The 27288-nt window shown below is 52.7% G+C and overlaps 1 protein-coding gene across 12 annotated transcripts in view; it reads right to left on the reverse strand.

Moving 5' to 3' along the window:
• Positions 1-8103: 8103 nt before the first annotated feature.
• PLEKHM2 (pleckstrin homology and RUN domain containing M2) overlaps positions 8104-27288 on the reverse strand; it is a 61509-nt gene continuing 42324 nt past the window's right edge. For 6 of the 12 annotated variants that reach the window (XM_050931173.1, XM_050931181.1, XM_050931178.1 and 3 more), the window contains 13 exons: positions 24762-24996; positions 19432-20193; positions 18600-18669; positions 17998-18088; positions 17497-17561; positions 16851-16939; positions 15698-15830; positions 14992-15182; positions 14113-14181; positions 12036-12195; positions 10928-11107; positions 10722-10838; positions 8104-9846 (listed from right to left, as the gene is read on the reverse strand). In XM_050931173.1, the coding sequence (XP_050787130.1) occupies positions 9709-9846; positions 10722-10838; positions 10928-11107; positions 12036-12195; positions 14113-14181; positions 14992-15182; positions 15698-15830; positions 16851-16939; positions 17497-17561; positions 17998-18088; positions 18600-18669; positions 19432-20193; positions 24762-24996 (2300 nt within the window). In that variant the 3' untranslated portion in view covers positions 8104-9708. The other 6 variants (XM_050931174.1, XM_050931179.1, XM_050931182.1 and 3 more) reach the window with 4 other exon arrangements.

Here is a 27288-nt window from a genome sequence, read left to right on the forward strand (position 1 = left end):
TTCTGAAAGAACTCAAATGTGAAGTTGCAGAACTATTAACTAAGGTTTGTAACCTGTCCTTTAAATCGGCTTTGGTACCCAGTGACTGGAAGTTAGCTAATGTAACGCCAATATTTAAAAACGGCTCTAGAGGTGATCCTGGCAATTACAGACTGGTAAGTCTAATGTCAGTGCTGAGCAAATTAGTTGAAACAATAGTCAAGAATAAAATTGTCAGACACATAGAAGAACATAACTTGTTGGGCAAAAGTCAACATGGTTCTGTAAAGGGAAATCGTGTCTTACTAATTATTAGAGTTCTTTGAAGGGGTCAACAAACGTGGACAAGGGGGATTCAGTGGACATAGTGTACTTAGATTTCCAGAAAGCCTTTGACAAGGTCCCTCACCAACGACTCTTTTGTAAATTAAGTTGTGATGGGATAAGAGGGAAGGTCCTTTCATGGATTGAGAACTGGTTAAAAGACAGGGAACAAAGGGTAGGAATAAATAGTAAATTCTCAGAATGGAGAGGGGTAACTAGTGGTGTTCCCCAAGGGTCAGTCCTAGGACCAATCCTATTCAACTTATTCATAAATGATCTGGAGAAAGGGGTAAACAGTGAGGTGGCAAAGTTTGCAGATGATACTGAACTGCTCAAGATAGTTAAGACCAAAGCAGACTGTGAAGAACTTAAAAAAGATCTCACAAAACTAAATGATTGGGCAACAAAATGGCAAATGAAATTTAATATGGATAAATGTAAAGTAGTAATACACATTGGAAAATATAACCCCAACTATACATACAATATGATAGGGGCTAATTTAGCTACATCTAATCAGGAAAGAGATCTTGGAGTCATCGTGGATAGTTCTCTGAAGACGTCCATGCAGTGTGCAGCAGCAGTCAAAAAAGCAAACAGGATATTAGGAATCATTAAAAAAGGGATAGAGAATAAGACAGAATATCTTATTGCCCTTATATAAATCCATGGTACGCCCACATCTTGAATACTGCGTACAGATGTGGTCTCCTCATCTCTAAAAAGATATACTGGCACTAGAAAAAGTTCAGAAAAGTTCAGAAAAGCAATTAAAATGATTAGGGGTTTGGAATGGGTCCTATATGAGGAGAGATTAAAGAGGCTAGGATTTTTCAGCTTGGAAAAGAGGAGACTGGAGGGGGGGATATGATAGAGGTCTATAAAATCATGAGTGGGGTGGAGAAAGTGAATAAGGAAAAGTTATTTACTTGTTTCCATAATATAAGAACTAGGGGCCCCAAATGAAATTAATGGGCAGCAGGTTTAAACCAAATAAAAGGAAGTTTTTCACACAGTACACAGTCAACCTGTGGAACTCCTTGCCTGAGGAGGTTGTGAAGGCTAGGACTAGAACAGGGTTTAAAAGAGAACTGGATAAATTCATGGAGGTCAAGTCCATTAATGGCTGTTAGCCAGGATGGGTAAGGAATGGTGTCCCTAGCCTCTGTTTGTCAGAGGGTGGAGATGGATGGCAGTAGAGAGATCATTTGATCATTACCTGTTAGGTTCACTTCCTGTGGGGCACCTGGCATTGGCCACTGTCAGTAGACAGATACTGGGCTGGATGGACCTTTGGTCTGACCCAGTATGGCCATTCTTATGGTTGTGAGCTGGTTTCAAAGGGTCCATGAGGTCACACAGCTTGTCTGTTCCTCCCTAGGTTATTGGTGGGGTTGGGTGCAAAGTGCTTTCAGTCTGGAGAGCCACCAGGGCTATGTCCTGGTGATGGTGGTGGTTGGAACTTTCTCAGGCTTGCTCCCCCCCGTGTAACATAACCCAGCCAGAGCTCAGTCTTGGGCTGGGCTTTCGATTTGAGGCTGTGTTTACTGAGAGCCCTGTTTACAACTCACTGCTCAGCTGCCCTGTAGCACAATGGCTGCATGGAGCACACAGGGCCAAAGCTCCTTGGGGCTTGTCTCCGTCAGGCCGAAGGATTTTCCCACGTGTGGCTTCCAGCTGGAGGAACATTTGCTAGCACCTAGGTCCCTGGCTGGGCTCCCACCCCACAACACATACACAGCAGCTGCTGCACATGCAGTACGTGGCGGTTGCCAGACACAAGTTGCTGTCATGGTAAACAAGCCTTCCCAACCTCAGCCAGGCCAGCAAAGCAAAAACAACAAGAGCTGCACCAGTGCCGGGGGCTGGACTTGATGCGTGCTCAAGGTCCCCCCCTCAGGCCCGCAGGTCTATGGTCTGTCCCATGGGATAGCAGGTCCTTGACCCTCCCCAGCTGTTAGCAAATAGGCTCTGCCCCCCCATAGCTGAGCAATGCACTAGCACTACTGTAATAGCTTTACAATGTAATGGGCGGGGGGGGGGGGGGAGGAACGTGCCCTGGGTAAGTAAACAGCACGTGACTCGTGGCCCTAGGTGTGAGTCAGAAACGGATTGATTTGTCGTGCGCTTGTTAGGCAAATCCTGCTCACCCCATCTCCCCTCAATCAGCCTCCAGCTCGCTCTGCCTAAGGAATTTATATAGCCCCACTCACTGTAGTGTTTAGCCCCTATCACTTGAATGTACCTCATCATACTTTGCACTTATAAACTCAAAGCACTGAACAAACAGAATCCGTCTTGCGAGGGCAATGGCTGATGGGGCTTTATTGGCTAGATGTGCCTGTCAGGGAGCCAGCGACTGCGACACCTGATAGACAAATGCCCTTGAAACAAATACATGACATGGGAAAGCAAAGGCCAAACTGCAGGGAAGCCAACACAACCGGGAAATAGCCTTGATCTCCTGAGCAATCGTGTTGCCTGGCTAGTGGCTACCTTTGTATCTGTGCCTGAGCCCTGGTCCTGGCGGAGCCCCTCTTGGCACTTGGCCTGTGGGCAGTGCAGAGATCCAGGGTGATTATTGCTGGAGGCGATTGGGAACATTAATCTATACACCACAGCCCCTGAGCTGTGCCTGGACCTAAGCTCCCAAACCCAGCCCTGAGCTGGGAGAGCGGCAGCCTCTCTGCTCCAAGCACACAGGCGTGGCTGCTCCTTCCCCATTGCTAGCCATGAATGCACAAGGCCGAGTCGGGTCTTTTGTTCCATGAGGGTCCGTTTGCTGATGTCTGACAGAGCGTGATGTGCAGCGGAGGGAGATATCCCCACACATACAGCGCTCCCTGGGAGATGATGCAGACTCTAGAGATCACCAACCTCCTTATGGACTTCCATGCTCAAGGCCTTAGCGCCAGAGTCAGGATCTCTCTAGTTCTACTGGGCTTGCCCTGTTGTCACTGGTGACGGATCCCCTTGAAGCCAGGCCCAGCTCTGTGCGACTAAAACCCAGTGGTCCCCACGTCTGCTACTGCCGCAGACTGGCTCCTGTCACGGCAGTCAGCGTTCCTATCACCTAGTGCAGTGACTCAACCTTTCAAGACGACTGTACCCCTTTCTGGAGTCTGATTTGTCTTGTGTACCCCCAAGCTTCACCTCACTTAAAAACTACTTACAAAATCAGACAAAAATACAGTGGCACAGCACACGATGACTGAAAAATTGCCTACATTCTCCATTTTTAACCATATAATTATAAATCAATTGGAATATAAATATTGTACTTAGATTTCAGTGTACAGTATACAGAGCAGTATAAACAAGTCCCTGTCTGTATGAAATTTTAGTTTGTATGGACTTTGCTAGAGGTTTTTATGTAGCCTGTTGTACAATGAGGCAAATCTTTAGGTGAGTTGATGTACCTCTGTGTACCCCAGGGGCACACCTATCCCTGGTTGAGAACTACTGACCTAAAGGCCCCAGTAAGGGCCCATTGTAGTAGGTGCTGTTTCCAGGCTTCTAATAACAACCCCTAACTCTTATCTATTGTGTTGCATCAGTAACTCTCAAAGTGCTCTACAGTGCTCAGGATCATTATCCCTACTACACAGATGGAGAAACCGAGGCACCAAGCAGGGAAGTGACTTGCCTAAGGTCACGCAGCAGGTCAGTGGCAGAGCTGGGATTAGACCCCATATCCCAGCCCAGGGCTCTATCCCCTAAGCCACACTACCTCTCATGGGGCCTGAGTCTCTTCTCACAAGCACCAGTGTAACGCAGGCGTGAATGCACAGATATCTATGAAGTTAGTCTGGTGTGAGTGCAGACCCCAGTGGTGGTTGTGAATATCATTCAGTCCACACCTGGGTGTCCCCCGAAAGCCATTTTACATAAGAACAACCATAGTGGGTCAGACCATTGGTCCATCTGACCCAGTATCCCATCTTCTGACAGTGGCTAGTGCCAGATACTTCTGGTAGTTGAAGTTTTAGGGACACCTGGTTCTGGAGCACAAGGTTGTGTCCCTGAGCATCTTGGCTAATAGTTATTGATAGACCCACCCATCCTCCAGGAACTTAGCTAGTTCTTTTTTGAACCCTGTTATATAGTTTTGGCCTTCACAAGATCCCCTGGCAAGGAGTTCCACAGGCTGACTGTGTGGTGTTAAGAAATACTTCCTTTTGTTATTTTAAACCTGCTGCCTAGTAATTTCATGGGGTGACCCTTTGACTGGTCCTTAACTGTTTGCTAAACACAGAGCTGCTCTCTCCTTCCAGTGGTGCACCCCAGGATGCTGAAATACAGTAAAACAGGGTAGAGGGTCACTGGCTCCCAGGGGATCTATTACTGGCTGGGAATTTGAATTCCACACTTCACAGATCCTGTGCCCAGGCACCATCTGTGCTTTAAATCCTCACATCACAGTTGGGGATGCGGGAGGAGGTGGTTTCCCCTCTGAACTGGCTCAGTCGCTGCCCTCTCCTGGTGCTGTGGCCATTTAGGAGAGTTCGGCACATTAGTTCATCTGGCTCCGGGGTGCTTTGCCTTCCAGGTGAGCACCTGCAGGGTTACAGCTGCAGACTCCTGTGGAGCAGCAGGCTGGATTGTGCTTTGCCCTGCAGCTGTTTCTAGTAATACCTTTGTCCCCACACCCGGCACACTTCCAAAGGGCAGAGAAATGCCATGAAAATAGCAGCCTCTGTCTCCTGTCACCCGCTGCTGGTGACTTAGGGTGAGCTCTGCTCTGAGTTCAAGAGGGGTTCTGGAGCAATTCCATGTTCCCTGTGATCTAACAGGGGAGAAGCTGGGCTGCCAACCGGGGCGGGGTTCTGAAGACTAGTGCCCAAACTCCAAAGAGGCAGAGGTTGGTATCCATCCTGCACCTCATGCTTGTTTTTAGATGCCATCTGGTGGGGGTCCCTCCTCCTGAGCATGCCCACACCAGCAGGGAAACTAATCAAAGGTAGGCACCTAATTCTCACTGAAAGTCAATAGGAGGCAGGCTGCTAAGGGCCATTTATAACTTTCACGCTGGGCTACTCCTCTGCCAGGACTATGACACGACGAACATCGGCTAGTAAAAGATGGAACCACTTGAGGGGATTTGGGAAGCAGCATGTCCCATGGCTGAGGGACTCCTGCAAAACAGCCTTGTGTCGGAAGGAGAAAAGGCTTGGGCCCAGATCCCCAAAGGTTCTGGGGCTCCCAACTTCCCTTGAAATCAAGGGCACCTAGAACCTTAACTGCGGCTGTGGCGCTGGGCTGCGGTTACCTGATTAGCATGCCCAAGAACAGGACAATTCTAGGCCAGAACCAACATGTGATTCCATCCGACGTGTATTCCGTCATTGCTCAGATGCCAGCTCTCCAGGGACGGAAGAGAATTCAGGGAAGGGAGTGTCATCTTCTGGGGACGGCTGATCAGCCAGGTGGCATGATACGGTTGTTCCCCACCCGCTAAGCAGAGGAAGCTACACGCACAGCGCTCGCTGAAGCTCTGTGCATTTCTACAGTCACTTTACAGAGCAGAACCTCCCTTTACTCCTCTCAGCATGCCTGCGGGGTCTGTGTCATCCTCATTATACCGATGGGGAAACTGACGCACAGCGAGGGGAAGAGACCTGCCCAGAGGGTCACTAAAGCAGCGCAGAGCCAGGAGGAGCCCACAGATGTTCTAATTCCCAGGTCTCTGCCTTAGCCAGCAAGTGCATATGGTCCCTTATTTGAGTCCGGTCACTTCCCAGGCCCTGTGGGTGGGTAAGTGATTAATAGTACAAGCTGGTAAATTGATCACCAGCTCCCAGCGGAGGAGAATGTTTGTCTGTTACCTCACCCAGCTGACTTTCAGTTCAGACTTGATGTCACCCCCCTCATCCCTCCTAGACTCCTGCCCCCAATGAATCCTTGACACGGCCCACAGAGCAGTCAGACAAACATGGAGCCCCCTCAAAGACACTGTCAGCGACTGCATAACCCAGAATCAGGGCTGGGCACTGGGGTCAAGGGTTTCACCCTCCAAAATCAGAGAGGGGGCCATTCCCGCTAGAAACCCTCAACTCTCCCGCCTTTCATAGCCGTCCTCCCAGGAGTCAGGGTGGAAAGGGTTAATCCGGGATGTTACCGTAGTGCCCAGGTGGTCAGCGGGGGGCAATGGCCCAGTTCCCTGCATTCCTGGAGAGGATGGGCGGGGAACACTGGGAGCTCCAAACACCCCTTAACCAGGCAGACTGGGGGTGATCAAAGGGTCCAGATCAATTCCCCTTTCCCTTCTTGCCAGAGGGAGCCACATGTCTCATCAATACGTCTCTGCTGAGGCTACGTCTCTCTGGGGGAGGGAACGTCTCCTCCATCACCACAGTATCTGGGCACCTCACAATCTCAAAATGTATTTATCCCCTCAGCCCGCCTGGGAGGCAGGGCAGGGCAATTATTATTAAGGCCCAGGTCATCAAAGGTATTTAGGTACCTAACTTCCACTGAAATCACCAGTGCCTAAATACGTCTGAGGATCTGGGCCCAAGTGACTGGCCAAAGACCACACAGTGAGTCTGTGGCAGAGTAGGGACTCAAACCCAAGTCAAAGCCCTCACCAGCCAGGGCCACCCTGCTCTGCCCTTAGCTCCGATACCCGCCAGGAGAAGTAGAGCAAGCTCAGGAGCACAAACCAGCGGTCACTGGAGCAGATGCCAAGAGAGACAGTCCAGACCCTGAGCTGTAGCCAGGCCCAAATGAAGCAGGAATCTGGACAGACAGAGGGAGTGTAATTGGGTGAAGGTTAATCTGCCGTGTGAGAGGGAGCGAGGGTCAAATTTGCAACATCTGTGTGATCCAAAATGAGCTGCCAGTGATCGTGCTCTGAGAAGAGGTTAAACGCCTGTCTCATAAAACCACCCAAAGCAAAACACGCGGCTAGATTCAGGAAAATCTGTTACCCCCTTGCCCGCGGCACGAATGCAGCAGAGTGATTCACTCGGGGGCTGAGCCAGAGATTGGCACAACAAATAGGATGGGGGGGGGAGAAAAATAGCCAATAAAAGGGAATTTCTCCCCACACCCAGCCAGTTGGATGTATCTAGCACTGCACCTAGTCTACAGCTCCTGGCCAGGCTGTAACGCTTGTTAGCCAATCGCCAAACCACATTAACTCACACGACTGGGAATGCGAATGGAGCCATTTCACAAACGTTTGCTCTTGGGCTTGCTTCACCTGAGGCCGAGCGAGGGTCAAACACTGATGAAGCAGCTGTGTGAGCTCTCTATCCACAGCACACCCAGAAGGTCTATTCCAAGGCCTGCTCTCCTCGTAGGTCAGGAATGTGATTGTGCAGACACAGGTGCCTAGTTCTACCCAGTCAGCAGGTGCCCCTTTCTGCAGGGGAACCATTGTACCAGTAGGAAGCACCCTTACACCGACGGACCTGCATGCACCCCAGAGTCTGTCAGGTCTAGGAAGCCATGCAACAATCCAGCGCAGACAAAGCCTAGGTCAGGCCCGGGGAGTCCAGCTAAGCACAGTAACAGGAGGCAGGGATTTTTCTTTTCAAGATTCCTTGTATGGCTCAAGGTCTCCGGTTTCAGTCTGTGGGCGGAGCCCTTCACGGCAAACTGTCCATCTTCAACACCCCACTGCTTGGTTCTCAAAGCCCTTCATTCGTCCCAGCAACAGGACCAGCCTCAGTCCCCAGACTGACTATGATCTTGGCCCATAGATTACCCATGATGGTTTAGAGCGAGCCACAGGGCAAAACCAGCTGCCAACGAGTGAATTCCAGCTAGCCAGAAGTCAGCAGGGCAGACACCGAGTTACCAATGAGTATTTATTCTGGGGCAGAGGAAGCAGATGTATATACACGTACATTCAGTCACATAGTTCACCTCCTGGAAAAAAGGCCCCATGAATATATATTATATTAGGTCTCCCAACTTATTAAAAAAATCCCCAAACAAATAAAACCTCCAAACCACTCTCTATAGTGGATAATTGCTGTTACCTTATATGGCCCCAGACCACAGGGATTTGCTTTTGCACACAAAGGGTTAATAGATCCCTCTTCCTGCCCCCTCCCCCCCAACTCCCATATTTGTACCACCTCTCTCAAAGTTGAGATTTGCAAAGCAATCCAGGAAATTTAGACACAGTTCAGTTAAATGAATGGAAGGTGTTTGTCTAAATCCTCCAGAATACTCTGAAATTCTCAATCCCCATGTGTCTAAATCTCTCTGCTCCTCCCACAGTATGCTACCTGGATTTGCTTCAGTATTTCCCACACACTCCCCCTCACCTTTGTCAAATCTCCTAACGACTCCAGCAGCAGCCAGTGGGGGGAAGAGAGAGGGGCCTACATACCAACAGCCAACATCTCTGATGCTGAACACGCTGCTTGTGCATCCAGAAGAGGGTTAATTTTGGATCAAGCACAACCCTATGCTCCAGCTTCTCCCATTCTCTCCCCTTTTAGACATCAGATCAGACCCAGGAACCCATGACCACAGCCCAAAAACTGAGCTGGCAACTTCTTCCACCCGAGCTACATCTTTGTTTCTCGCTGTGGCTTTGTAGGGCTGCGATGGGACAGGTTATGTGCCCTGGGCAGAGATCGATTAATACCAGAGAGATCTCCTGGGCAGAGAAGACCCAGCACATGCAGCTCACAAATGGTCAAGGAGAAGTGTTGGGAGGGGCGGGGGGGGATGAGCACCCGTTGAGGTGAAGCAGTGCATTAGTTTGCGATTGTATTAGCAAGGATACAACATGCGCAGCAGCTATTTACTGTTCCAGTCTCACCACATTTACAACCTAACGTGTTCTAAAATGAACAACTAGTCAGTACAAGCGCTTGGACCCAGTCTGGTGTCCAATGATGCAACGAGCGAACACCCTGCCCTCATTAATATTACGTTATCATTCCTTTAAAGAGAGAGTCACTTGCTCGGAGGCAGCAGGGTGACCCGGCCAGAGTCTCTGCAAGGCCCTCTGCACAAAGAACTTGATGCAGGTGTCCACGCATGGTGGTTGATCTAGATAAAGCTCCCCCATCTCCAGTGCCGTCCCCATGCTGTGGGCCTGGTACCGTATGGTCCCGCTGCGACGCAGCAGAGAAGCGACGTACCATGGTGCAGCGTGAAGGCTTCCGTTCAACAAGCACAAGCTCCGCCATTGCTACCGCTGAGAGGCAGCGCTCGGCCAATCTAGGATATCCACTTGTACGCTCCCAGCTAGAGGGACAGCACTGCGAACCCCGGGCTTGCAGCGAGTTCAAACACTGCCAAGGAGAACGTAAGCTTGTTTGCTAAAGAGAGTCCGCCTGCCTGCACCAGGAAAGGGACAGGATTGCCCCCAAGAGTTAGTGTCGGGGTGGGTAGGTTAGTCTGGGCTTCTTATAACGTGGGGTTGTGTCTTTCCCTCTGTTAACACCAGGGGTCCCGGGAGGCCCGGCCACGGCACAGGCTGTCGCTGCGCTGCCAGGCGCTGTGGATCAGGCTCAAGGCATCCTCGCATTTCTTCTTGACTGAGGCTTCTTGGATAGCCTTGTGCCGGAGATCAACCTGGAACACGCAGAGCGACAGGTCACTGCAGCGGAGTGGCAGAGATTGTAACGTAGCGAGGGGCTGCGTCAGGCTCGAGGAACCCTGGGGTTACTGCCCAGCATGTGGGCGGCACGTAGCCGTTTGAGGAACCTGCCACCACCACGAACCGCTTTGGCTCTACAGATGAGCTAGTGTCTGTGAAAGAGCAGGACTAACAGCACTGGCAGAGTGGGGAATGGGTTGTGTCACGGTTAGCCTCCCTCCCAAGCTCTCCTGATGCTTCTCCCGCCTGCCCTGCAGCCCTCCCTACTATTCCAGTCTTCACCCCAATGCCCCTCACTCACTGCCACTCCGGTTCTGGGTCCCCACACCCCAGCCCTGCCCCACAGCCCCCACTGTTATCCCTAGACAGAGTCTGTCTTGAGTGGACGCTAGACGGTGTAAATTAGTGTCCAATTCCCACTGGACCCGGGACACACATCACAGCTGACTTGTCTCCAATGCCGGCTGTGAGCTGCAGCCTCCAGTGAGCAAAGCCATGTGACATCCCCAGCGGTGGGTACGGCCCATGGCTCCCCTGGGCACACCACTCGGTTGCTGCCCCCTCAGCAGGCACACAGCTCTCCCCACGGCCACCAAACCCGGCCCGCAGAAGGCAGGAATGGGGGCTGCCTCGATCCAGCAGGCTAAGTGGATCTTTGCTGCTCTCCCACCCTAAGCACGGAGGCCGAGAGTCTGAACCCGACCCAGCTGTAGGCAGACGCAGGCCAACCTCTGCAAGGCCAGACAGCCCCACTCTGTCCCTGAATCGGGCCTCCAAACCCAGCTAGGGAGGCAGGAGCAGGCAGCTCACCCTGCAAACAATGAGCTGGTGCTGCCTTGGGCCTGTTTACCTGGTAGATATTTCTCCAAACGGTGCTCAGCGCCACGAGGAACCTCTCCAGTTCCGTAGTGCAACTAAAGTACAGGACCCAGGGGGGCAGGAACTGGTGGCGATCCCGAGCAAACTCCTAAACACCAACAGAGGCACAGCTGTTACTCACTGGAGCAAGCTCCCCTCCCGTATGCCAGTCAGGCCCAGGCACGCGCCCACACTCACTATGATACAGTACTCCTTGCCGGGTTCCGTAGAGACAGCGGCCACGTCCGGCAGCTCCACGGTGGCGAGCGAGCGGAAAAAGCTCGTCTGGCAGTCCTCGTGGCAGGTGAAGGCCTTCTCGTCGGTTATGACAAGGCAGCAGGGGATGCAGGGCGTAGGGACCACGCCCTGGGGGATAACCTGTTCGGGGAGGGGCGGAGGGTAAACCATTAGAACCAGTCACCCTGCTCGCTGCAGGCCACAATTCTCTGCTTCTCATCCAGCCCTAACATACATGCAGAGGTCTCTCTCCAGATGCTGCTCTGTGCATCTGAGATAGAAGCCACTGCCCGGCCCAGAGCCACAACAACTGGTTTAAATGAGTGCAGCTCCACTGACTTCAATGGAGCCGCACTGATCTACACCAGCGGAGGATCTTGCCTGCTCTCCATTGGCCCGTTCTCCTCTGCAGCTTCAAATCCTGGGCTGTGCACAAGGCCTCGCCTCATTATTTATTTTAAGGATCCCTTGAGAGCTGCCCCTTTGGTCCAGTCGCAGAGGCCCTACAAATGACAGTGGTCAGATGCTCTGGGGAGGGCCTGGCCAAGTGGCTGAACAGACAGATGTGCTTCGAAGCCAGTGCCGCTCTGTTGGCTGAGGGGGAAGCAGTGGTTGATTCACCAGCTGCTTCCTTGCTCCAGAGACTGAGCCCCCAGCCTCTCCTGAGCCTGGTCTCCTTCCCGGCAGAGTCACTTTACAAACCTGGGACCGAGGACCATGCACTGCCCCAATATGGAAAGTGACCTCAGAGGGTTCTGCTTCAGAATTATCAGCTACAATCGGGGGGTTCCAACGAACCCCTAGGGAGGGGGCCGGGGAGCCTGGCTCCTTTACACATGGGATGGATGTGAAGCAGATGGACAGAACTGTGTGTAATTTAGAGAGGATGCTGCTGGACCGCAGCGCACCGCCCCCACGCCCCTTGCATGCTAGGTGCAGAGTGCTACACAAAAAGTTTCATTGGCTGGCAGGTTTCCATTCAGGGTCAGGAAAACAGATCATGGCCTGACATGATGCAAAGTGGCCTCGTGCCACACACCGATCAGCGAGCGCGTGGGGACCTGCTCACCCCTTTGGAGACGGCCTGGCACAAGTATTGCATCCAGTCTGCCATCTCCTCTTCGTTCTCGGCGCTGAGCTCCAGGGAAGGGCGGTCGGTCAGGATCACTTGGAAGGAGTGAGGGCGATCTGTGGTGTTCGATCGCCGGCACCCGCCACACTGCTCCCCCCTGAAAAGATCAGAAAGCAGAGATCAGAGACGACCACAAGGTAGGAGAGCAAAGGGCCCAGATCCACCGTGTGCCTGGGCACACTGCTCCAGGAAGGGCAGGACATGCCCCAACATCATCAGGTGTTACAGATGCTCCTCTCACACGCTGAGGCTCCTCACCTTCCGTCAGCCAGAGGACCCCTCATGTGGGGTGATTCTGGGTTTTGTTCTGCTCTTCCCCCACTCCAATGCACATGAGAAGCCACTGGAAGTGCCCAGGGGGTGTTTGGGGCTGTGCTGATTCTTAGCTCTGACATACGGCTCCTGATCTCGGCCTTGTCGATTCCTGGCTTTCTCAGTGTCTGGCCAAAACGGGGGCCAGGCCGATGACGGCCTGGCTGAAGCTCGGACCGGAGGGAATGTTGGTTGCGGATGGTGGGGTGGATGTATCATCGCAGCACTTGTTGCAGCAATGACTCAGGCCTGCCTTGGGCTGTCTCTAGGTAGCTCAGAGTCAGCGGCATCCCGTGGTGTCGCTGGTCTCACCATCGCCCCAGACCTTTGCCACCTCCCGTTGGGTTAGCGCAACACTCTCTGGTCAGGGCTGCCTCTGAGGACTGCGCAAAGCTTCAGACTGCACAGAATGCAAGCTCAGTGCTCGGTGAAACGCGCCCCGGTGAGTCCAGCACCCCCAGGCCCTGTGGGCAGCACTGGGTCTCCCAGGTGCAAGTCGCCGTGTTGGTTTTGATCACTGTGGTCTAGAAATCTGGCTTCCGGGTTTGCTGGGCACTGCGGGCAGTCTGATGTATTTCATTTGGGTCAGACGCCAGGGTCTGGGGCATGTAAAACAGGCAGGACATAAACAAGCCTCCAGTCACATGCTCTGCTGTCAGAGGATGGTATTCCTGTCCTGACCAGCCTTTAAAGCACACAGCATTGCTAATGGGAATACTCTACTCTCAGATACAGGCTGGGGCTCCCTCGGACTTCACAGGCACCTGTGCACATGCTTAGGTCCAAAGTTTCAAACAATAACCCACTTTCGATAAATGGGGAAACCGAGGCACTAAGAGACTTGTTCAAGGTTACACAAGGAGTCAGTGGCAGAGCCAGGAATGGAACCCAGGAGTCCTGACTTCCAGTTCCCCACCAAGTTTGACTTTACACAGAAAGAGAAAAGTTTCTGCCGTGTTGTATTTCAGCCAGGTCTCAGCAGAGAGCGACCGATCTCTGTACCCTGGGATCACTGCTAACAGCCTGCCACCGGCTGGGGAATTCCTGTCTAGTTATCCCCAGCAGACTTATGCTTCAAATGATCTTCGCGCTGGATCAACAGTCCGGGGAAATGGATGGAGTCCTTTATCTCCAGCACAGTGCAAGTGGCCTCATCTCGCCGAGCTTACGTACCTCGGCCCCAACCTGCAGGGACCTGGCGGGGACTCCAGTCTCCATGGCTCATTCAACCTTCAGCCTGAGGCTGTCTGTAATGGTGGTCTCTGATGCTGAGCACAGAACCCTGCACATTAGGGACTGGCCTGAGATCTGCCTCCCAACTCATTTTACACAGGACCAAATGCCCCTCAGGTCTCACTGACTTTCTATCCCTGCTGCTGGGGGATCTCAACCGGTGAAGTACCGGCGAAAGGCTCCAGCTCTCATTACCAATCATCCAAGATCATCCACCGCTCTCTGCTTCAGGTTAAATGTGTCCTGCTGCCTTCTCCCGGTGAGAGAGACTGGGAGGTGCAGAGACGTAACAGATGTACTCAGCGTACACATCCCTTCCAGTAGACAAGCACACCCCAGCTCACTCTGCAGGTCAGTTCTAATGAGACCAAGTGACACAATCAGCTGCCTATGGCAGGTACAACTGCAGTAGGGAGAGGAATTGTGCTACAGTACTGCACCACAGCTAACATGCTTAATGCCCACTTACCCCATGTTCACGGAGAGCAGAGGGATAATGTCGGTGCGGTCTGGATACTGGTATAAGATCCCATTGCTGCTGATTGGAAACACAAGACAAAAGTAGATAACTCAGCTAGTGCTGCCTGACCAGCACCACAAACCTCCCCACACTTTAGCCCAGCAGCTGTCATAAAAACTTCCCTCCCTGCTAGACACTGGATTCCTGCTGGTAGCACAGCACAGGCTGTGATGGGACTGAGCCACACGGATGCTACGAAAGGCTGGCTGTAGCTGTAGCCGAGTCCCTCAGCTAAGGAAGCACAGGTCAGCTCTGCACCTGGATACTGGATACAGTCTCGATGAGGGGACTTTTTCCTGGGCTTCAAGGCAACAGGATCAATGATCTGTGGGGTTCTCTCTATCTCTAGCTATCATGGTATAGCATTAACAGGGCAGCAAGAAGAGTATAATTTATATCACGTGCAGGTTGGCCCAGGGGGCTTAGCTCCCAGGGCTGCTATGAGCGACCAAGACTGGACTCAAGTCCCAGCTCTGGCTCTGCCCCGAGGGGTCACTTGGCTTTATTGGAGCTGAAACAATAGTGGGCTCCAAACAACACCCGATCTAGCAGCTGTGGGGGAGATCTGAAAGTGTGAGGGGTGTGGAGAAGGCCCACTCCTGCTCCTGGATAAAAGTCAGCCTTGTATTATGGTGCCAATCTGCTAAGGTCAATAAGGGCTGACGGGTCGGTGTCTTTCCATCCTGAACTCGCCCCAGGGTGTCCAGGTTCCCCTAGCCAAGGCTGTTCGTACCAGGCAATGAGGCTTTCCCACTGCACTGCCTTCCCTCAGCACTCCACACCCCAGACCTGTCAGCGCTCCCCTGTAAACACAGTCCCAGCCCCCACCTGAGCACCACAAAGCAGGTCTTCCAGTGCTCCTTCCCCAGGTACGAAGTCCCAGCCTTGTAATGCAGGATGCCTTCTTTAGTGACCGAGTTCTCAGGAGACGCGTAAAGGGAAGGGGCTGGTCCCAATGCCTCATCCATGGGGTCCTCCCAGTGAACGAGGCCATAGAAGCGCACGAGCACATCGGAAGCCTGGGAGAGACAGACCGAGCAAAGTGTTACCAATCTCCCAGGCCTAACAGCAACGGGGCTAATCCCAGGGACAGCGGCAGGGGAGCCCGTACTGCAGGAGTCACATCTCCAGGACTGGCTGAGAGCCTTAAGGGCCTGGTCAGAAAAGGACTGGGCAGCAAGTCAGAGAATCACTCCTGCCAGGGACTACATGGCACACGGATTAATATCGCGCAGACACCTTCCACCCATTCCTAATACTGAACTCAGATCAGCCCTCTGCGGGACAGATGGGACACTGAAGGACCCCGCTGCTGAAACTGCAGCCACCTCTGGGGCGGTGTGGAGCAGCGAACAGACCACAGGGACAGGCGGCGAGGACTGATCTGCACAGTTCGGTTAATGCCTGTGGCAAGAGGGCACTGCAGAGCAGAGCACAGGAGCCCAATAAGAAGCCCCTCTCTGCAGAAGGTGCATGGATAAGAAGAGACGTCAGAGAAGAAAATATTTCCAGATATCCCTAATTCCCACCTCACCTCGCACTTTGACTCTTGGGCCACAAACTTGGCCAGCGCCAGCTTCTCCATAGTGGCGTCGGTAAGGATACTGGGGTACGGTGGCTCTCGGCAGCCTTTGACCATGGCTGACTTCAAGGAGACCAGGAAGAACCTGGGGGAGGGGGGGAACGGAGATCTTTGCTGAGGTCACCTCTTGGACTCGCCCCCCTCTGGAGCACAATTCACAAGGACAGCTGGGATGCCAGCTCAGAAAGGACAGTGCAGACTCAATCAGGTCCGCCGGGGCAGACCCATGCCCCCTACCGATATCGCAGGGGAGCTCACAAGGTTCAACCTACATGGTTCCAACTGCAGGATGGGGGCCCAAAGGTGCTAAAGGGTCTTGATATAAAGTAAGAGTCCAAGGAAATGGAAGCTTTGAAGCCGCTAGTCCCTGGGAAAGAGCCTGAGAACGCTCCTCTCAGGGCCCTGAACTTACAAAGCCCTGTTGAAGTAACCCACTGGGAAGGAAAACAGAGAACATGTCCGCTGGCTTAGGATAGAGCAGTCCAGAGTGCTGCCTAAGAGCTCACATGGGGCCTAAAGAGTCCAAGAGGGCACAAGCCACCTTCTCCCTGGCCCAACACTGAGAGCAGAGCTGCAGATTTGCCAGGGAACTCAAAACCCGACAATTTGTCCTCATCCCTGTTCTGTTTGGGGCCAGTCCCCCTGATCATGGGGGAGAAGACTGATGTCAAACCTTCCTTCTGCAGTAAGAACAGGCAAAGCCATTCACAGCAAAACACGGTCACCCCAGTGGGTCTTGGGAACCAAACACACGCAAGCAGTGCAAAGATAATTCGAGGGGTATTTAAAGCAGCAGGCCCTGCAGACAGCACCACGTCAACCAGTTGGGAGCATTTCACAACTTTTAATGCAATCAAAGTCAAACCGTTTGTGGGGCTAAACTGTTGTAGTTAAACCAACCCTCAAATCTGAGCAACAGCCCTGGGACTTTTAAACAACAACGAGAGAGCGGTTGTGAGATCCAGCCCCGCCCCCAACGCTGCCCTTCATTAGAATCACTTGTATTTGCTGCACAAGTCATTTCACAGATCTAAGGGAAGTGGCCGAGAAGTAGCCCCAGGCACATGGAAAGAGCAACCCGTCTGCGCACTCCAGTCTCGCTTACTCTGTAAGGGCCACATCAGCGGTGTCCAGCAGGAACTGCTTCCGACGGTTGGTGCAGACCAGCGTCACTGTCTGCTGATCCAGGCCAACCTGCCGTGGTAACACACAATTAGGGAGGCTCATTAGGGAGGCAGAGGAGCAGGATGGGGACAAGGCTTTGGAAAGGCACCAACGTGCCCTGGAAAGGCCTATGTACTACTGGCTAAAAGCCATAGGGGGAGCCAGCAGCAGGGGCTGTGTTGGAGCCCAAGTGACAGAGCAACAGCTGGGATGGGATGACGTTGGCAGGTACAGGTGGCACCAGAGGGCCAAGGAGGCAAAGGTGCTGCGCTCTGCACCTCCAGTTAGGTCGCTGGCATTGAGGCTGCAAACCTGCCGGCCATGGAAGATTCGCTCTTCAGCATCTTCCAACCACTCCTGACTCCATTGGGAATTGCTGCTTCTGAGTGGCACAAAGCCCCTCTTGGTACCTCTGTGATGCTCTCACGTCCCAACAGCGAGAGAAGGAGGGACAGACCCTGGGACTGGAAAAGCCAAGCAAAGCAAGAGGCATTTTCCTGCACATCTCCTCTGCTTTCCCCAGCGCATTGCTAGGCCCTGTGAGCGACAGGCCTGGATGAGCTGCTGTGAGCTCAGCCTGGACTCACCGAGATGTAGTCTAGCTCATTGTACGAAACGGTCTCCTCCACCAAGTACGGTTTTTCTGCTGCTCCTAGCACAGGACAGGTGTATGAGCAGGTGGGGAGGACACTCCCAAAACGCAGTACAGAGATTCGCCCAGATCTCGCCCACTGCCTAGCAGCCATAGCTCAGTCTGCAGAACTAGCAGCCCAGGGATTCTGAGGAGCAGGAGGAGGGGATCTGAACTTCCAGGGGCCGGAAGGGTTGTCCCTGGCAAACTAGCTGGTGAGGTACAGTGCCTGTTACCTAAGCAGGTCTGCACCTCTCTGGTTCCCCCAACAGCTGAGAAGTAGCATTGCGACTGTCCTGGAGCCAGGTGGTTGTGTATGGACCTGTGGGGCATGTACTCCACATGCCACCCTCACAATACATCTATAGGTAAACCCCCTGCTGAACCCAAAGCCCCCTGCCAGCCTCCATAGTGCCTCCCAGGAAGGTAATTTAGAGAGGCCCCTGGGATGGGATACCTTTCCGGATCAGGTAAACGTAACAGTCCGTCAGCAGGACATAGAGCAGCTGAAGATTCCCCTCCATGTGCCCGGTGCTCATTCGGATCATCTGTGAGAAAAGGAGAGAGACGCCTCATAAAGAACAGAGCTCCCAGCTCGTGGCTCACAACGCAGCTGGGCCACAGTTCCACCTCCACTGTGCACAGCTAGGAGCTTCGGGATCTGGGCAGCACGCGGTGGCCTCCAACATGGCTAACGTGCACTTTGGTTCTCTAGCCCAGATGAGACCAACCCATGTAATAACCATGCTCCCGGACTGCGCCACAGCCATTGAAATGCCCTGGTCTGCTCCGGGGCACGATCAGGTCTCACCTACTCCACAAGGCAGACGTGGGGTAACTGGGCCATGCACTAATGATATTATTACTGAGCCTAGCGCCACAGCAGCTTTCCTAGTGTAGATGGGACCTGCCGGACAGATAAGGAATACGTATGGAGAGGAACCCTCCAGTTCCCAAATGCCAATGCCTCCTTCTCTTCCTTCAATAACCCATATTCGGCACCACAGCTGCTGTCAGGGAGGCTGAGGAAAGAGTTTGCCTCCACGTGGCCAGACTTACCCTGAACAGCTGTTCCTCATTCTCTCGGAAGACATGGATCATCAGCAGCAACAGATGGTTGTTATCCACCCTGAGTGAGGAGAGAAGTGGGAAGGAGGGTTTGATATGCAGGGAGACATCTCTCAGGGGCCCCGAGTGCAGCCCAGAGATGCAGTGGTGGAGGCCCCCAGGTCCCAGTATGCAGTGGGATGACGAGGTGGCACTGCACGCTCTGGAGTCCTGGGGTGAGCTCAGCTCCGAACCTGCCACTCACCTGCGAGCTGCTTCTGTGGCCACTGAGCCAAGGGCCGGCAGAGGATGTGGCCAGGTGGCCACCCACTGAAGCAGTGACTATACAGGGTAAGGCAGCTATTCCTCCCTCCACCCCTCGATCCTACCTCCTGCGCCCTGCCCCTGCCTAGCCTGCACTCCCCAGAAGGGCCTGCCTTCCCAGAGGGGAAACCTGGGACTCCCCTGCTTTATGGGTTACTTTGTTCAGTTCATATCAAGGCCTCTAGCCCTGTCCTGGGCACCCTAGTCAATCATTTCAACACCCCAATCCCGGCACCCAGACAAAGCCAATGGCAAACTCCAGCTAAAAGGAGCCAACTCTTACAGAAACCCCCAATTCCAAAAGGCAGACCCCACCCTGCCCGAAAATCACCCCCAACTCCCAGCTCTTTCAGACCAAGGAGGGGAGCAAACTGTCACCCACAGCTTCTCTTCTCGCCCATGGAGAGGAAACTTCATCCTGAGAGCCATTCCCCACGTTGCTGCTTTCCGGGTCCCGCCCAGAGCTCCTCAGAGTTGGAGCTGGGCTGCTGCAAAGGTACCCCCTTCCCCTCTGCCTTACCTGAACTCCGATGGATGGGCCATTTCCGACGGGCTGCCCTGGCCCTCCTCCACCCCCGAGTCATCAGCGCTGCTCAGAGAGGGACTGGGCTGGTCTCCTTTCAGCCTGCTGAGTGCCTCCGTGTGGCCAGTGTCCGTTTCGCTGGCTTGGGTTTTATCTGCCTCCTGCGCGTTTTCTACCGCCCCAGCCGTTTCTCCCTCTCCTCCTTCTTCCTCTTGTCCAGCAGTCTCAGGGCTACCAGGAACATGTGGCGGTTGGCCAGCCCCTGCAGAGTCATGGTTGCCACCACCTGGCGCAGGAGAGTTTGGACTCTCAACGGTAAAGCGGTAGAAGTCCATGGGGGTCGAAATCCCCTCGCCATAGCTGCCAGAGGGCGGCCCATCCGGGGACTCCCCTGGTATGCCAGTCCGAAAGGACTGCTCAGGGGGCTCGACAGGGCAGTTCCAGCCACTGGGGTCCAGCTGCCCGTTCAGTCTGTCGATCACTTTGCTCAGTGGCTGCCCCACGCTATTCATGGAGGTGTCCTTCATCTCTGGGATCCGCAGGCCCAGCTGGCTCAGGGCTGAGTGCGTGCTGCTCTCTCCTGGCCTCTCCTGGCCCGCTGGAGAGGGCGGCGTGCTGTCTGTCTTCAGCTCAGCTTCTTCGCTCAGTCTGTTCGGGCCACCGTCCCCGCCAGCTGCTGTGGCACTGGGGGCAGGGGGGTTCACCATTTCCTCCAATTTCACCTTCTTTTTCTTGCCGGTTTTCTTCTTTTTAGCTAATCTGCAAGGGCAGAAACCTGCACTGATGTTACCAGAGCCTAACCTTGCCCTCTGTGCCCATGGGAGGGAACCCTGGGCTCCCTCTTGCGCCCCAGGTTATTCCTCATACGAGCGGGGTAGTTTTTCTACTGCACAAACAATGGGCTAGAGGAGAAAAGCCCAGGGGTGTATTTTCAGAGCTGAACAGGAAGATGCACAGGCACAGCACCTTTCATCCAAGAACCACACTGCCCCCTGCTGCCATTAACTGAAGCTGCACAACACTCCTGTCAGCTTGGCAGTATTAGTCCCTGCTACAGATGGGGAAATGGAGGCAGAAAAAAGTTACGTGACTTGCCCAAGGACACTAGGTGAGAGTCAGTGGCAGAAAGAATCCAAGTCTCCCGACTCTCGTTCAGCCTGTTCTAAGCACTGGACTTCCCTGCCTCCGGCCAGCCCACTGGATTTGTTGTAGCCTCTCTAATTGCATTCAAAATATTCCCTGTCTCCATGCCAGGCCTCTCAAGAAAGGCAGAAAATGTGACATTCTTGGGGACCAGTGTTCTGACAAGGGAGAGGGTCTAATTCCCCATCAATCTGAAATGGGGAGCCAGGAAGTGAAGAGCCATCTCCAGTTCAAAGCAGCTTCTCTCATGCCCTCCACCGGCAGCAGGAGGTACCATGAGCTGACACTGAGCAAAACTGAGAAGGACTTTGCATGGTCTCAAATCCACTGGACAAAACCATGGCAATTAGAGCTGGTTTCCAGTTTGTGGAGTCAGGTTTCAGAGGGGCAGCCATGCATGGAGTGGAAAATACAGAAGGCAGGTATAAATATACGGCACATGAAAAGATGGGAGTTGCCTTAGCACTGACCCCCACGTGGTAACAAGGTCACTTCCACCCTAGTTGAAGGCCAATGGCATATTGGGCTGCATTAGTAGGAGCACTGCCAGCAGATCAAGAGAAGTGATTATTTCCCCTCTATTCAGCACTGGTGAGGCCACACCTGGAGTACTGTGCCAAGTTTTGGTCCCCACACTACAGAAGGGATGTGGACAAATTGGAAATAGTCCAGCAGAGGGCAATGAAAATGATCAGGGGGCTGGAACACATGACTTATGAGGAGAGGCTGAGGGAATTGGGGTTATTTAGTCTGCAGAAGAGAAGAGTGAGGGGGGATTTGATAGCAGCCTTCAATGACCTGAAGGGGGGGTTCCAAAGAGGATGGAGCTCGGCCGTTCTCAGTGGCAGCAGATGACAGAACAAAGAGTAATCGTCTCAAGTTGCAGTGGGAGAGGTCTAGGTTGGATATTAGGAAGCACTATTTCACTAGGAGGGTGGTGAAGCGTTGGAATGGGTTACCCAGGGAGATGGTAGACTCTCCATCCTGAGAGGTTTTTAAGGTCAGGCTTGACAAAGCCCTGGCTTGACAAAGCCCTGGCTGGGATGATTTAGTTGGGAATTGGTCCTGCTTTGAGCAGGGGGTTGACTAGATACCTCCTGAGGTCCCTTCCAACCCTGATATTCTGTGATTCTATGAGTTCCAACAGTTGACAAGAAGGGGTGAATATCAACACAGGGAAAATAACTTTTTGTAGTGCTAACGAGGCCAATTCAATCATGGTGGATGTGGCTTCTTGTCAACCGTTGGGAATGGGCCACATCCACACTAAGTGAATTGGCCTCATTAGCACTGACCCCCCGCCACCCTTGGTAAGGCAACTCCCATCTTTTCAGGGGCTGTGTATTTATACTTGCTACTGTATTTTTCACTCTGTGCATCTGATGAAGTGGGTTTTAGCCCATGAAAGCTTATGCCCAAATAAATTTGTTAGTGGCTAAGGCAGGGGTGGGCCACAGTGGATACAGAAATTGTATGGCGGGCCGGGTAGGGAAGGCCAGGGGAGGTTATGTCTCCCCGAACAGCTGTGGAAGTAGATAAAAGGATAAAGGGAATTTGAACGCAGATATCTTAGTTTCTAGGAACAGAGAAAAAGAGTCAGGCTAACACTAGCTCTAATAACGCGAGATTTCAAGGCCAGGCCTGGGCAAGTGGAAAGTGAGTGGGGAAAAAGCTGTAAGAGAGACTGTTTTTCGACCTTGTGTTAGATAAGAATGGAACACAGACTGTAGCAGGAACTGCGGAGAAAAGTAAGATATCAGAAGGAATATGTATAAACAAGATGCGGTTGTTGATCATTATTGTCTACTTCCACACAGCAAAGCATGGCCTGGCCCCTGCCTCCTGTCCAGCCCCCCAGAATCTCCACCCCCATCCAACCCTCCCTACTCCCTACCCCTGACTGCCCCCCAAGGACTCCTGCATCCTATCCAAACACCCCTGCTCTCTACCCCCGACCGCCCCCCTGGGACTCCCACCCCTGTCCAACCCTCCCTGCCGTCCCCGCCCCACGTTACCTGTGGGGTGGGGGAAAGAGGGGCTCAGTCCTTTCCCAGTGTGTTTCCCCTGCTCGTTTGGCTGCTCTCCCTGGGAGTTGGGCAGGGCTCGCTCCCTGTCTGGGCTTGGCTGCTGGGTATGGGCTAGACATACTGGGGGTGGAGGGGGGCCCTGTCCCCAGCAGCAGGGCCCAGGCCCCTTGACTGCCCCCCTGCAATCCGTCCTGTTCCTCGCCCCCCCACAGAACCTCCCCTGCTCCCGGCCCCCTGGAGCACCAGGTCTGGCAGTGCTATGGCCGTGCCACCTGGCCGGAGCTGCAGCTACGCTGCCCAGGTGCTGAGGGAACTGTGATGGAGAGGGCAGCAGGGAGGGAGGGGAGCAAAAGGGGAGGGTCCAGGGGCTAGCTTCAGCCCAGCTCACTGCGCTGGGCCGGATCGGCTGCAAGCCTGTCCTGACCCCGCTCCCCGGCAGGAGCTCAGGGGCCAGAGGGAAGGGGCCTGCGGGCCATCGTTTGCCCCACTCTACTCTAAGGTGCCAGTTTATAGAGGAAATTCAACATAACTGTGGAGTGCCTCTAGCTGCCAGTAGAGGGAGCAGTACACCCACCACACTGATCCTTTTTCTAGTTCCAGACACTCTGGACACTGCGGTTCCCATACAAATGTGGAAGGTGGCGTTCTGGGTGCTCGTGCCACAAACATGAACAGGCTCAAAGTCACGGTTGCTGCTATTAAGGGCCAGAACACCTATTATCCTGCTCCCATTGGCTGGGTGCTGAGCAGAGGGAGGTTCCCCAGAGAAAGCAGAATGCAATCTGAACTCTCTCACTGGCCTCCCAGCATTGGAGAAAGCCTGGCAGGTCAGAAGCAGCAGCTGTTTCTTTGCTTCTGTGAGACCACTGCCCTTTCCCCCAGCTATCAGGTAGCTGGACATGCACCAGGCTGGGACACCACAGGCTGAACAGGGGCAAGAGACTTCTGGGGAGAACCCAGGGTATTACTGCAAGGGGGGGGCTAGTGGGTTCAGTAGGGTCACCCTCCTCTTCGGTCTTGTCTCAATCAATGCCCTCGTTGGGCTCTTGGAAGTATTGAATTTCTGATGAGAAACTAAACAGAGGTTCTGTGATCACTGGAGAGCCCATGGCACTCGCTGTGTGCCAGGAGCATCACTTGGGAGTTGCTCTGGAGAGAGGCATTATCAAACAGTAATCCCCCATCAGACATTCACAGGCCAAGAAAGCAATACAGGTGTGCAGATTTAAAGGATAAATGTTTAAAACAGCATGTAGCTTCTCTGCTGATAAATTGTCAGCCAGCTGCCCCGGGGCTGGAGGAACAAGATCTGATGCATCTACAGCAAATCAGCTTGTGCCTAGAAATCTACAGCTCTCACCAGGTGGACTTTCCTAGCCAGAGGTCAGACTGCCAAGGCCACCCTGCACACGGTATCTTCATCAGCCTACCAAGGGGGTGGCATATAACCAGCCTCCACCGACTGATGTCCTTCATGGGGTTTGTTTCTAGGCTGGTCAGGCATCTCGAGGCCATCGGGGAAGAGGCCTGGCAGCCTTGAATGAAGGAATGAATCAGCTGATGCCATTAGCAGGAGGAGGATAGAGGAGACCTAGAAGGTTCAGATTCTGCACCAGGAAACAGCTGATATGCACCAAGCTAAATGCAGGGTGCTGTGCTGAGGGTACTACGGGAGATGTACCTGAGATGGGCAGCAGGAATAAAAAGCGGCTAATACGTATGAAATCAGTCTGAAAAGGTTTGTTTTCTTAGTGCCAGCCCTGCATGCTCAAGGATCGGAAAGTTAGTCCCAGGGGACCACAACTGTGGCTCTCGTTTGACGATATTCCATTCTGTTCCCCATGCTATAGCATCAGTTTCTTAAAATTCGAAGGCCAGATTTTCAAGACACCTCTGCACCTGGCAGTTCCCATTGAGAACAATGGAGGAATGCTGCCTCGTCCCACACTGAGAACAATGGGTGTTGATGGGTGCTGAGCATGTTGGAAAGTCTGGTCCTGGAGATATGAAACAAGAACCCAGAATCTCTGCCTGCCGGGCTCTCAGTTCCAGCAATAACCCCCCTGTTGTCCAAGTGAGAGCCCATGGCAAATGCTGGCTCCCTCCTACAACTAACTTGCAGACCCTCTCCTTGTGTTTGGGAGGCATGGCACCGACCTGATGACTTCCAGCTCCGTGCCGCTCTCCAGCTGGTCTGTGCCTTCCGTCGTGGTGTCCATCCTCTCCAGGGAGGCGGTGTGCGCAGGGGTGGTTTCGGCGGAGGACAGCGTTTCAGCCTTTTCCTCGTTGAAGGGGTTGTAGCGCTGCGTCGGACTCTTCATGGAAGATTTGCTGCCATTCAGATCAGAGGCCACGGAGTGCGGGCAGCTGAGAGTGTCTGTTAGGTCTCCATCTGGGAAAGAGAAGAGGGGAAAAACCAGGACCCCAGTCAGCTGCTATTACGGGAGCAGGAATTCCTCACTGAGCTTCTGGACCTGGATAGAGCGAGGCTGCAGGCATGGCGCGCAATGCGGACTCTGAAAGGTCCTGGCCCAGAGCACCACTCTGACTTGCTAATCAAATTGCTCACTAGGATCAGCATTTGGGAGTCTCCTGCAGGCAGCGGGCACTCAGTAGGGAGAGGGCATATGTGGGCAGGTAGGAGAGAGCCCAGTGCCACAGATGGAACCAGTGCCACAGACGGCATTTCCCAGCAAATGGAAACTAACGCCTGAAAACAGAAGTTCAGTGTTCAGACAGTGCCTGTCTAGGCAGCCTTTGAATAAGATCACAGTCTGATGGGAGCTCCTGGTACAGGAGGGTCTGTCTGCACTGGTACATCACAGGCGAGGCAAGAGAGAAAAATCAGACCTCAGTTCCATTGTGCTCCTCAGTAAACGGCAGCTGCCTGCAGGAGGCTCAGAAACACCCACTGGACACTGGGGGAAACAACCTGCAGACACTGGAATCAGAGGATGTTTGTGCCTGACCAAGGTGCCATTTGCCTCTAGCCTCAACGGGCTCAGAACGCAGGTGCAGTGGGAGGAGGGCCATGCAAACATACACAGGCAGCGCTGGAGAAGTGCAAAGCTTCCCTCGTAAGTTGGGCACGTGTGAGAGGAAGACCTGAATAGCATCAATTACACTGACTTCTTCAGGACCAAGCCACAGCTGCTCTCTGAGCTGCCGTGCAGAAACCCCAGGGATGGCAGGGGCCAGAGCTGCTGTGGATTGAATATCTTGCATTGTTCAACACCACCACCCCTGCTTACGGAGTGACACTGACTGGGTCCAAGACTGATGTGACCAATCTTAACTGGCTGGCTGGTAGCACAGTAACTGCAAACCAGGGCCAACCAGTAAAGAAATTATCCTTCTGTTCTTATAGGTCTGGTGATTTAAAGACCCCTAGAAAGAAGAGCTTCATTAACTTCACCAAGTTTCTGATGAGAAATCAGAGAAATAGTTCAGAGAAACTATCCGAGCCGGGGCACCCACTTCTCCACTAAGGGGTAGCGGTGGATTTAGCTGCCTTTTCCCTATGGAGCTCAGGTTCCATTAATGCGCAGACTCCCTTTGCCAGGAGCTCTCTGCTTTGGAAAGAGAAGTTCTGAAATTGCAGCGGATAGACCGTTACAGCAGATGCTACTTTCCTCCTGATAGACAATAAACAGAGGAGTCTGAGGTGTGGGCAGAGAAATACATCACTCATCCAGCAGCAAGAGAGAAGAAATGACACAGGGAACGAAAAAGTTTTAGTACAACCGGCTGGGCCGATGTTAGTGGTAATCGACAGAAGATACTGATTTGTGGACTCGCGCAATTCTCACTCAGGGTTTTCTGTCCACAAAATCAAGTCAGGTAAAGGAACATTACCATGCCCTTCAGATAGATATTCTCAGGCCAGATAAGAATCTATCAATGTTCCTGCAAGCAGGGATTTTAAGGAAGTGTTCGCAGGAAATTAATTTCAGATTCATGATCACGAGTGTTTGCAGTGGAAGCCACAACCTAAAGCATTGGGCTCAGCAAATCAAGAAACAGAAACAATAGCCTGCTACGCTTATCAGAATTAAGAGACTCTGTCCAGTAATTTACACTTGACAGGTAGGTTTTGCATTAGGAAAACAAACAGGTTTTTATAAAATCCAATGTTAAGAGACGGTTTGTGAATATTAATGTTGAAATGGTGTTTTTGTTTAAATTTAAGCATTGCCCTGTCATACCATTGACAGATATGAAACCACAGTGAAAGTAAAACTGACTGGTCTATTTTCACTAGGGTCACCACATGTCCCAATTTTATAGGGACAGTCCCGATTTTTGGTTCCTATTACTCCTCCACCCCCTCCCGATTTTTCACACTTGCTGTCTGGTCACCCTAATTTTCACCATCCAAATTGAGTAAAACAGAAAAATTAAATGACTTTTTAAGTTCTATTTCAATTTCAGCCACCAATTTGTTACCTTTATTACCAATAAGGTTATTTGGTTTTGTCTAAAATACAGGATTTTATTCTGACAGGGTCCATTTAAATGAGGAAGGGTGAACGGAGGGGTACAAATTCTTAACTGTTTGCTTTTTGTGTATATGGCTAAAAATCCATTTAGTAAGCTAAGGTAGGAGAGAAGGGTCTTTTTGATGCAAGCAAGGTTATTGCAGTGAGGTTTGATCAGTATTGCAAAATCGGATCCTTATGATTCA

This window comes from Gopherus flavomarginatus, chromosome 21 (genome assembly GCF_025201925.1).
Source record: "Gopherus flavomarginatus isolate rGopFla2 chromosome 21, rGopFla2.mat.asm, whole genome shotgun sequence".
Taxonomy (NCBI): Eukaryota; Metazoa; Chordata; order Testudines; family Testudinidae; genus Gopherus; species Gopherus flavomarginatus.